General features: G+C 37.1%; 1 protein-coding gene across 2 annotated transcripts in view; it reads right to left on the bottom strand.

Annotated features, from left to right (window-relative positions):
* Positions 1–2221: 2221 nt before the first annotated feature.
* Positions 2222–12419, bottom strand: part of LOC140329159 (sulfotransferase 6B1-like) — a 46658-nt gene continuing 36460 nt past the window's right edge. Inside the window, exons 8-13 of one of the 2 annotated variants that reach the window (XM_072409281.1) lie at positions 11313–11422; positions 9809–9898; positions 8301–8427; positions 7696–7790; positions 6320–6476; positions 2222–2442 (exon numbers count right to left, since the gene is read on the bottom strand). In XM_072409281.1, the coding sequence (XP_072265382.1) occupies positions 2312–2442; positions 6320–6476; positions 7696–7790; positions 8301–8427; positions 9809–9898; positions 11313–11422 (710 nt within the window). In that variant the 3' untranslated portion in view covers positions 2222–2311. Of the gene's footprint in view, positions 2443–4121; positions 4348–6319; positions 6477–7695; positions 7791–8300; positions 8428–9808; positions 9899–11312; positions 11423–12419 lie in introns of those variants that run through there. The other variant, XM_072409280.1, reaches the window with a different exon arrangement.

The raw sequence follows: 12419 nt of genomic DNA, 5'->3' as shown, positions 1-12419 counted from the left end.
GCATGTGCAGTGAGATAGGCAAGTTTTTATTTTATCTACGTCACCCGATATCACGCCTGGGTCAGGTGACGTAGGAAGAAGAACCTGGAAGAAGAGGAAAAGATGGCGGTGCCCGAAACTCTGGCCCAAAGACGGATGCCAGGACGACGCGGGGCCCACAGGAAGAGGCCTCCAGATGGATCAGCCTGCCCTGCGGGATTGAAGGTAAGTGTGTTTTATTTGTTTTGGGGTACTTTTGAGTATAGTTCCTCTTTAAATAATTGTAAAACTTGAGTGGTAAAGTTATCAGGTATTTTAGGCACATCAAGGGGTATTTTAACTCCTGGTCCTATTTAAAATGTATAGATAACCATAGATTCAAAGATTCAAAGAAGAAAGATGAAAAAGTGCTTACCAGGAGCTTAGAAGTCATAAGGAAAACGTTAGTGTATCAGCCTAATGGCTGCTGACAGGCAGACAATACAATGTACTTTGTCCATGTTGTCACCAGTAATATTAAGTCACTGTAGTGTTTTAAAAAATTTATATAATTTCATGTAATCAACAAAATTGTCATTTATTTCTTTATTCCTGTTCCAATTATCATCCAATTATTATTTCGAAAATTGATTTAGAAGAACTTTGTCCGGCATCAGTCTCTGTGATTTGTCACTGCTAGCATTAGTTTGTAATAATGTTGCATTTTCAATAGGCCTTTTAAGCATGTACAAAAAATAAATAAATAAATAACACATTAGGCCCGATTTATTAAAGCTCTCCAAAGCTGGAGAAGATACACTTTCATCCGTTAATCTGGGTGATTCAACAAACCTGGAAAAGATAGCAAATACTTGAAGGTTATTAGTTAGCAAATGTTTCCAATCCTGTACCAGATCCATTCCAGTTTTCTGGATCACTGATGGAAGTGTATCCTCTCCAGCCTTGAAGAGCTTTGATAAATCAGGCCCATTGTTCTAATTTTCAGTGACATGCAGTACTAGTTTTAGTGTGTTGGATACCTGGCCTTCTGCTGTAGGACAGTGTTGTTATTGCAGGCCCTACCTCAGCACAGTACACAGTAGTCACATGGTTCAGCGGAAGGAACCACAAGAACATCCCACACTTCCAGAAACTAAATATTTTTAAGGCAGCCATTAAACAGGTAACATCTGTTCAAACATTCTCTCCCCCTCTGCCCTGCTGTCAGGTTACATCCCTATAATATGAGCATCAAAAGTATTTTTTCCTAACATTTATCACTTGTCTTTTTATTTCAGTAATTATTTTTTTACTTTGATATGGGTTATAGCAGCCTCCAGCTCCCCTGTTCATAACCCCCAGCTGCATGCCGTATCTTCCATAAACTGCACATGCTCTCCAATAGTGTAAAAATTACGAGCCTGATTAATTTTGTAAATACATTTTTTTGCGGGGAGAGAGAGAGAAAAAGAGAGTAAAAGGTGAGACACACAAAGAGGTGGGGAAAAAACAGGGGGGAGAGAGGGAGGGAAGACAGAGAGAAAAAAGTACCTTCAATACAAATGTCACCCTGCACAGATCTTTGCACTCTGCGACCTCTGTATATTCACTTTTACTTTGTGCTTTCTGTTACGCTACAGTTGGTCAGCCAACAGCAGCAGGTTCCAGTTCCTCAAAGGGATGTCATTATAGTGCTATGTGGCCTTGTGAGAAATCTGGCCCTTCACTCTGGGCTTATTAAGCTGACCAGATGTTACAAATATGCATAATTTATGGCAGAGGTCCCCAACCTCTTGCAGCTCACAGACCACTGAATCTATAGACACCGGACTGCGCATGTGGAGTCCTGTGTCACTCAAATGGGAAGAAACTTCACCCTGAGTGACGTCATAATGCCAGAACCCCCCCATGTCAGAGACACAACCCGCCCACTGCACGGAGTTTGCGATCTGTACGGGAGAGATGGTCCGCGGTTCTAGCCGGTGCACCATCCCCCATTGGGGACCTTCCCCTGCCCCCGCTGGGGGGTGCACCGGCCAGAGCTGCAGACCACCGCTGGTCCCCGTGCTCTTGCAGCCCACCTGTAAGATGGCCAAGGGTTGGGGACTGATTTATGAACTTCAAGGGCCTACATAAACAAAATATTCAATTCACGTTAACTCTTTCTGGGTATACCGTACTTTATATACAGCCATATATACATATACATATATATACATATATACACACACACACACACACGTACAAAAAAAAACTTATAATGTACTTTAATAAAGCTTTTAATTAATACAATTGTATAAAAAAAACATACATTTTTTTAAAAAAGAGATAAAGTTTAATGCACTAAAATGTACTAAAATGTGCAGTATTTTTCATAGTTAATCATCTCTCCAAGTTTTGTACCAGCAAGATACTTTTCAAACTTTGCATCTAACTCTTTACTCTGTTCTTCAGTAAAAAGGTTCTTCCAGTCCCCAATTTCTCCTAAAAAACAAATAAAATAGTAATCAAGTACTTGATTTACATTTAAGATATATTACACTTTCGCTGGTCGGCTGCAGCACCACAACCCTCCTCTGGAAACTCCCAAACTGTTTGTAAACATTTTAGCCTATGATTTGTAATATATATATATATATATATATATATATATATATATATATAGTCATATCATATATATATATATATATATATATATATATATATATATAATATATATCATTTTTGTGTTTAAGCTGGTCGCTGATAGTCTTATTTGGATCTATTAGAAACAGATAATTTATTAACAATATTGCAGTGAACAATTCTTCTATGCTAAATATTATATGAATAAGTTGTTTTACTAAGGTTCCCTTAGTGGATGTGATTTACGATTTACTAACAAGTCTTTACTCAAACAATTGCAAAAAGGCAAATTTCTGTTTACTTTGAATACTCAATCATGTGCAGGTGCTTTGCATATAATTGGGTAACTGAAGTGAACATTTACACAATCTTGCAGCTTAAATTGGACCTCACTATGTGGTTGCTGTTAATATTATTTACTAGTCAAATCAAAGCTTGATTGTGTCTATGCAGCTTTGCAGTACATCTATTTTTATCTCCCTATCAGTTAATATTAAAAAGCTTCTACTACTAGTTTGTACTTTGAGATGGGTGATATTGAGGTTAATGTTTCGCTTTTAAGTAAAGCTATTTTTTTTTACATGAAAACAGGTAGTGAAAAGTACTTTGTATTGCTGATAAAAAGTATTTAAGAAAACAGTAGCGTTGATTTACTAAACTAAAACAACAAAGGCTGTCACTCTGCAAGGGATAATCCACTTATCTGAATGAAGGTATATCTGCCGACTTCAGTAATCCATTTATGTGCAAGCAAAACTAATACTTTTTTCTTGTTTTTTTAATTTTCGTTAATTTTACTACATTTACTAGACTAAGTAAAAAAAATCCCTTGTAAATTGATAATTTGCTTTGGTTAGAGCTACACAGAACTCAAATGATTTTTTTTTATAAAAATAAAGCTTAAAAAATCCAACATGAACATGAATTTTACTAATTTATCTATCAGTCATGATTTATCCCTTTGTTAAAGCTGCCAATAAGCACACACTGCATGACATGGTTTTAAAACAGAACGCTCACGGACCACTGAATCTATAGACAGCGGACTACGCATGTGGAGTCCTATGTCACTCTAATGGGAAGAAACTTCACCCTGAGTGACGTCATAATGCCAGAACACACCCACTCTGGAGACACAACCCGATCTGTACGGGAGAGATGGTCCGCCGTTCTGGCCAGTGAGCCCCCCCCCCCAGTAGGGACCTTCTCCTGACCACACTGGGGGGTGCACTGGCCAGAGCTGCAGACCACTGCTGGTCCCCGTGCTCTCACGGCCCACCTGTCAGACGGCTGGGGGTTGGGGACTTCTGATTTATGAACTTCAAGGGCCTACATAAACAAAAACTCAATTCACGTTAATTCTTTCTGAGTATACTATATATTTTTTGGTTAATCTAATGTGGGTTATACAATCAAATTCTGCTATGTACAGCCAACAATATGTATATTGGCTTCAAACCACTGCATTTCATATATATATATATATATATATATATATATATATACATACATACAAGTACAAAAAAAAAAAAAAAAACTTATAATGTACTAAAAAAGCTTTTAATTACTACAATTGTATAAAAAAACATACATTTTTTTTAAAAAGAGATAAAGTTTAATACACTAAAATGTACTAAAATGTGCAGTATTTTTCATAGTTAATCATCTTTCCAAGTTTTGTACCAGCAAGATACTTTTCAAACTGTGCATCCAACTCTTTACTCTGTTCTTCAGTAAAAAGGTTCTTCCAGTCCCCAATTTCTCCTAAAAAACAAATAAAATAGTAATAAAGTACTTGATTTACATTTAAGATATATTACACTTTCGCTAGCTGCAGCACGACAACCCTCCTCTGGAAAATCCCAAACTGTTTGTGAGTTAAATGAGGAAAGTAAGCTTGTTATAATATGTAAGTAATATGTGACTATATTTAGACTTATTTTGTACCAAGTCTTTGTTGGGATTTCATTGGTGTAGATCATATCATTAATATAAATATATATCATTTTTGTGTTTAAGCTGGTCCCTGATAGTCTGATTTGGATCAAATAGAAACAGATAATTGATTAACAATGTTGCAGTGAACAATTCTTCTATGCTAAATATTATATGAATAAGTTGTTTTACTAAGGTTCCCTTAGTGGATGTGATTTACTTAACAAGTCTTTACTCAAACATTTGCATGTGAAAAGCACATTTCTGTTTACTTTAAATATTGAATCATGTGCAGTTGCTTTGCATATGATTGGGTAACTGAAGTGAACATTTACACAATCTTGCATCTTAAATTGGACCTCACTATGTGGTTGCTGTTAATATTATTTACTAGTCAAATCAAAGCTTGATTGTGACTATGCAGCTTTGCAGTACATCTATTTTTATCTCCCTATCAGTTAATATTAAAAAGATTCTACTACCAGTTTGTACTTTGAGATGGGTGATTTTAAGGTTAATGTTTTGCTTTTAAGTAAAGCTATTTTTTTACATCAAAACAGGTAGTGAAAAGTACTTTGTATCGCTGTAAACAGTATTTAAAAAAACAGTAGAGTTGATTTACTAAACTAAAACAACAAAGGCTGTCACTCTGCAAGGGATAATCCCCTTATCTTAGTGAATTAAGGTATATCTGCTGACTTCAGTGATCCATTTACGTGCAAGCAAAACTAATACTTTTTTCTTGTTTTTTTTAATTTTCGTTAATTTTTACTACATTTACTAGACTAAGTAAAAAATCCCTTTGTAAATTGATAATTTGCTTTGGTTAGAGCTACACAGAACTCAAATGATTATTATAAATAAATACAAATAAAGCTTAAATTATCCAACATGAACATGAATATTACTGATTTATCCATCAGTCATGATTTATCCCTTTGTTAAAGCTGCCAATAAGCACACACTGCATGGCATGGTTTTAAAACAGAACTAAACCTGCAAAACCCATTATAGGGTGTGACCATTGCTGGAGACAATCTTTAGCTAACCTAATTGGCTGGGATCATTCTTGTGCAGGTGTGTGCAAGTTTATTCATTCCCAGCATTCACAAAGAGAAGCTGGGATTGCCAGGTATTCCTGGAAACAAATGCTGAGCTGCTCATGCACAGCTCAGCGGTATTTGACAGCTGGGCGACAATCAGGCAGGTAAGGTACTTATTGCAGAACCTGTCTGCATGTGGATTTTTTAAAGTGGGACTTTAGTTTCACTTGTTACATGAAGACAGTCTTTAGTGTCAGCTAACCAATGGCTAAAATCCATCCCTGCCCCCAAATGCACTACACCAATGTCAGGACAGCATAAGAATTGACTACTTCAGATATCCCAAGGGGACTAAGCCTCCAATAAAACAACTAACGCCAACAGGGGATAACACACCCCCAACACACCACCAAGACCCTCTAATTCTGGAAGCTACCTACCTTGGCCATTGAAATATAGAAAATAGAAAACAAGGGAGCGTGGTTATTAAAATGTTTTTGTCTTAACTATCTGAAAAGAATTTACAGCAGCCTCTACAGATCCACCTGACTCCCAACCTCTAATCAGATATGACCTACTGCTTCTACAAAATAGAAGAGGACTAGTCTAGAGGACTGACACATGCATCTTCCCTCCATGTCTTGCATATAATTGGTAGGTTGAAATAAACATCTTTTGTAAATCAAACCCAAGGTGTTAGAATAATATCTGTATTATTTGTTTGTAAAACACCGGACAAATCAGTTTTAATAACTTACCCTTTCGGAAGAAAACATTTCCAAGATTTCCATGTGTGTTGCCAGAATTCTCCTTCATAGACTTAAATGTAGTTTTTTCGTGTACCTTTTTGATTTGCTCATCTGTTAGTGACAACCCATAGAAGTCACTTATTTTTCTCAACTCCTTTGGAAGGTCCTGTAGACAGCAAATATATAAATAGCAATATTGCATTTATCATTATTAGCACTCTCTAGAGCACTCTTTCTCAACCTTTTAACATGGGGAAACCCTTTCAGGTCTTAAGGAACCCCTACAATAATTACTATATCCACTACTCACAGTACATTAGTATGGTGGTCAGTATAATGAATCTTACACTGCTGGCCAGTGGGAAAATTGTCACCCTTACAGATAGCAAAAATCAACATTGGTGTCACTTAAACTAAACTGAGAGTCACAAGTCGCTCAAGGAACCCCTGGAGGAACCCTCGTTGAGAGACGTAGCTTTAGAGCAGTCTTTCTCAACCTTTTTACATTAAAGAACCCCTAAAATATCTTCTTACATTGTTGAACAAGTGAAAGAATGCCTCTACAGCCAAAAACATCACTGGTATCAGTGGTAATTGAACTAAGAAGTCCAAATTGCTCATTGAGCAACGTCTGCAGTGTGGACTTCCAAGAAGGGAAGGTAGAACAACCAACACACAATGAGGGAGGCAAACATTTTTCTTTCAAGGATGGCAAGTTATCTAAATTAAACAAGCAAGAAAATTAGAAAAGGACACTGATGGCAAATATTGTTGGTAAACGTATGTGGGTGAACCTGTGCTAAGGCTCCAGCTTGCAGCTACCATTTGAAAGAAGTTACAGACAATAAGGGCTATAGGGCAAAAGTTTTTACGTACAAAAAAGGTGAAATTGTGAGGTCCTGAGACCTCATCTGGTGGCTCACATTTTAGGAAGGACAAAAAGACAATTGAACAAACAACGTTTTCTCTTCTCCGTACCTCTGCCACTGGGCCCGATTTATTGGACTGCAGAAGATACGCTTTCTTCGGTAAACCATGGGTGAACCAGCAAACTTGGAATAAATCTGGTTCAGGATTGAAAACATTTAAAAACAAATAGACAAAATTGACTTTACAAAATCCATTCCAAGTTTTCTGAAACACCCAACGGGTATCAGTTACACCAAATGAAGTAAGCATAACTTTTCGTCAACTATTTGGTGGTGATTACAGTATGATGAAGAAAGCACTATGCTTTCTACTGTATAAAATCTAATCATTGTTTTATAAATTTTTCTTTTTGTTTTGTAGATCCTTACGATATCCTCTGTAGATGTGTTTATTCATAAAAATATATAACAAAAGCAGTTATTGGTATTAATATAAAATATAGAGCAAACACTTACCATTTTCATGTCTTCAAATGTAAGTACAAGAATATTTCCATCATCAATATGTTTCTCCCACTGAAGAGTATAATCAAAGTACGATCCATAGATTACTAAAAAAAAAAAAAAAAAAATTAAGACAGTATGTAACATACAGGGATACCCTGTAAAATAAACAATGACCCTGATTTACTAAAGGAGTAGCGCTCACTAACAAAATTCATTTTTATTTTAGTGAACAAAAGAAAACAAAATGCTTTGCTAAGCCCTCTTAGCTCTACCTCATTCATTGAGACAAGTAAACAGAACTTTGCACAGGAAAAATTCCCTTGGCTTGAAGAATTAGGTAAAGTTGTGCTGACTTCAATCATTCACTCACATTTAGGCAAAAATAGTGTTCACATTCTATAGATGGCTGTTCTTGATGCTTTAATGTCTCATTAGATAACTCCCCTTTAATTATGATTTAATGGCATGAGCTAAAATAGAATCGTTTTGCCAATCTTTATAGTACACAACGCTGTTGTAAAGCTAAACATATTTCAACACAAGTAGGTGACAAAGAAAGTGTGTTGGATTTAAGTGTGCCTCCTGTATGTTTTAAAAGACATTCAGCCAAGTACCATCTCCAGATAGATAATCCTTGAAGAACAAGTCCCAAGATTCATATGAAGGAAGCACAGGATTGTTGTTTGAGAAATGGTAGTAGGACACAGCTGTGTCTTTTGGATTCCGAAGGATAAGTAGTATCTGCAACAAGAACAAAAACAAATGTAGGAAAACAAACAAAAAAACAGTATAGTTCTCTTCTAGAGGTGCTCGGAACATATAATTTCAATCCAGCAGCCTACTGCCAAACTCAGTCCAGACTAGTCCTGTCGATAACAGGTATTGTATGGCTCAGCCAATCCAGCTGCTGTACTAAGTAATATGGCATTGCTGTTGGTGGTTGTGGTCGTGATGCAATTTCTTCTTGTCATCAGGAACAGATGGCTGAAAAAGGTCACCAATACAGAAATGGCTCATTTTGTATCTTACACTGGTGGCAGGAACCTAGATGGCATACTCTAGCCTAATGCTCAGTTTTTCCCTGGCATGGGAAACTAGGCAAATTTTTTGGGTAAAAATTTGGAGAAACTACCTTTTGAAATGATTGGTGTGATTTTACTTGGCTAACAGTCAAAAATGAGAAAAAAATGGCAAATTGTATTTGCAGCAATTTTAACTGTCCCTATTACCTGCATGCTGTGCCCCTGCCTAGGAGTAGCAGAAATATGCACAGCCCCCCCCCCCCCTTTCTTCTGCCCCTCTCCCTTTTGTTTAAACTCCTATCTGACCAGATCAAATAGAGAGGTTACAATGCCCAAAAGGGACAAGCAGAAAGAAATACATGATAGAGGTTCTAAACCTTCCACTATATAAAACTGAAAGATATTGGCCAAATTATATATTTATGTACATAACCATTGAAACTCATTACTAGACCTGAATGGAAATGTTTTTGAAGAAATGTTATTTTATCAGAAAATTGCCCATGGCCATTCCAAAGAGCCTGTTCCCACTCTTTTACTTTGGTCATTTTAATGTTATCCAACCCAGCTTGCAAATGTAATTTATTGCAGAATACCAGTCCTATTTTGAAGAGATCCCTAAACTAGTTAACTTTATTTTCATAAATGTATTTATTTTCATAGTAAGCCTGGGAATACCAAACATCCTGTTCCCTGGTGGCAATTCTCACTCACTTCACTTGTTGTCATTTCATGAGAAATTAGTAATTAACAGATGATAACTTGGGAGAAAGATAACATAAAAGATGTTTGCTCTATCTGTTCAATGCACAGAAAACTCCAAGGATTCTGTATTTGTGGCCAGATGGTATTAAACTACAATGGAAGGACCCAGAAGCCATATGACATATTCAGGATGAGCACTGTAAATACGTTATAGTAAGGAAAAGTATCACGTAGAATATCTACACATTATCTACATTTTCAAGAAAGTTTTTTCCCAAATATAAACGTACACATGCTTAAAATGAACACATTTCTGATATCTGAAAGCTGCTGATATAAAATGTACAAATATATATTTTTTTACAAAAAGAACAGCAAATTTACTAGGACTATACCTTGGTCTTCTTTTCAAAAAATGTTTTCGGAATGTTTTCATATGTAATATGTGATGACATGACTCTTGGCGATGGCTGTTGATTCAGATACTTTACAGAACAAAAAGAACATTTAATGTTAATGGAAGCTTTGTTTTAATTATTAATACATGCACACATATATATGCATATGAAGAAATGGAGTCACATAGGGGAAAAGTGAAAATAATAATCTTATTTATATAATCTAAATATAAATAGATATATAATCTAAATATAAAATATGAAAATATATAATTTTAATAATCTTATTTATCCCGTTTCTGTTCACACAATGAAAAATTGCAGGCATACAGGATTTTTATTGAAAAAGGGTCAGGACCCTCTCCAATAAAAACATACTTACCAGTCTGCAGAGGATATGTTTATGTACACACGTGCAATAATTGTCGTTGGATCTTTCACAATCTATTCCAAACGACTGCACGATGCATGAACTCCAAACGACTGCATGATGCATGAACAAGCTCTGTACATACAGCACTGTTCTGCTCTATGGAGAGGGGAGGGGAAGAACGACGTAGCGGGGTCCCGCTGAGCTCACTGCCCCTTCACTTCTATTACAATCATTCGTCGTCCATTGTCCGTGGATCCGCCAAACAGTCGTTCGGACAAGGAGCAATGTACACACGCAAGATTCTTGTCCAGTTTCAGCCCTGAGCCGATTATCGGACGAGAACCACTACACGTGTGTACCTAGTCTAAGGTAGGTACTGCGTTTTCCTGGCCTGGCCGATCACGATGCCTGAAGAAGTCCTGACACCTGGAAGAGGACTGGATGAAGATGGAATGGCAATGGACAGGTGAGTGTAAATAAAAAATGGAGACCAGGCATGTATATTTAATAATTTGCAAACAGGACATGCCTGTTCGCATTTCATTTTGTAATGTTAATTTTCACTTTAAACATACTGACAGTGGCATGGGTTTCACTGTTTACCATTCTTTTGGCAGTTGTGACAGTGCTGCTAGGCAGCCTTAAGGTTGTGATGACCTGGAGTTGTCACAACCTAAAATTGTTTAGAGCGGCTTAGCTGTGTTTGACACAGCCCACATTTGAAAGCCCATTCATTTACATTTGAACTATGGCCTCACATTAAAAACATGGCTGCTGCAAGAAATGTATTTGTACATCTACACTGTTGACCTTGCCCAGTGAATTCCACCTGATGCAGATTCCTGTGATGCTGTGACAACATTGCTGCTTGCTCCAAATTTTAGAGTCACCTCCATCACATGGCTGTGCCTGATTGTGCTAAAATCGTATAAAAAAATGTATTTTGCATGAAATGCACAGCCACAATGAGTATTACTGTGAGGGTACCCATGAGGTATGTAAAGTGTTACCGATTAATTTAAATTTACTGTCATCGTGTTTAACAAATCAAGCAGATAAATGAATACAATCACCAATAATGTAATACCATATGCATTATTTATTGCAGTACCCATATTTTGTACAAACCTCATATTTATCTGGCTTCCCAAACTCCAACATGGCTTGATCTAGCGTTGGCTCTTTATTGTGCAGTTCAAAAAGCATTTCGTGTAGTATCTGTATTGTCCAGTTTGTTCCTAGAATAAAGTATAACAATATTATACTAAAGGCTCATGAGTTTTTTTTTTTTACTTTATTACCTTTTGACCAGGCTATGACTAACTTAGGTCACATTGAGATTTGATCAAACATAAAGTCTGCCAAGAAAAAGAATTGTGTTCCTTCCTTTTACCTCTTGACATTATATGTTATGTGCATACCGGGTCACTTTAGGTTATTTTACACATTTATTAGTATCCAGGACTGAGGCTTGAACTTGTGAACAGTGTATACGTGAAGCTGTGTTGACTTAACAGATGAATTCTGTCAATGCTCTTAACAACAAAATAGTTTTGTAATTGTTGTTTTCTCTATTCTCTTCCCAACAAAGTTTTGACATTACATTGTAACATGTCTATTTTACAGCTCAACAATAAATGGCATTTTTGTTCCTGAAGGGTCTTTTTAAAATTCCAGTGCATCCAGGATTACATTTGTTTCATTTTCTGAATCTTTTAGACCAGGGGTCAGCAAACTTTTTTGGCTACTAGGCCATTTTAGGAGGTCAAGAAGGCACACTAGGCCCAAATCTCTCTTGAGTCCCACGCTGATGGCTCCTCCCCCCACCAGGAACGCCCCTGCAAGGAAATCTCTCTCCTCCGCAATGCATACAGAGGAAAGGGAATGTCCCCTTACCCTGGTGGCGGAAGTGTTAACGCCCGCCGCAGTAAATAGGAAAAAGAGGCATAACAAGGAGGCTCATACAACTCCGGAGCTGCAGGTTGCCGACCCCTGCTGGCCGGGATTAGGTCGGATCAACCAAGGGGGTGTTTGGCCAGAACGGACTACTGGCTAGGCTGTATCTGGCCTAAAGGCCGGAGTTTGCCTACTCCTGTGTTAGACCATCTCTTAGGCTATGTACACACATGGTACCCAAAGTTGTTCATGAATCTATGAGGACAGATCAAAGAATGACCATTCATGAAGGAATGAAAAGCAAATCAACGCACAGTGCTGCTTGGTTAATGTCCCCCT

This window comes from Pyxicephalus adspersus, chromosome 4 (assembly GCF_032062135.1).
Source record: "Pyxicephalus adspersus chromosome 4, UCB_Pads_2.0, whole genome shotgun sequence".
Classification (NCBI taxonomy): domain Eukaryota; kingdom Metazoa; phylum Chordata; class Amphibia; order Anura; family Pyxicephalidae; genus Pyxicephalus; species Pyxicephalus adspersus.
Note: the sequence above shows the minus strand (reverse complement) of the source record. Positions and strands in the feature narration are given on the sequence as shown.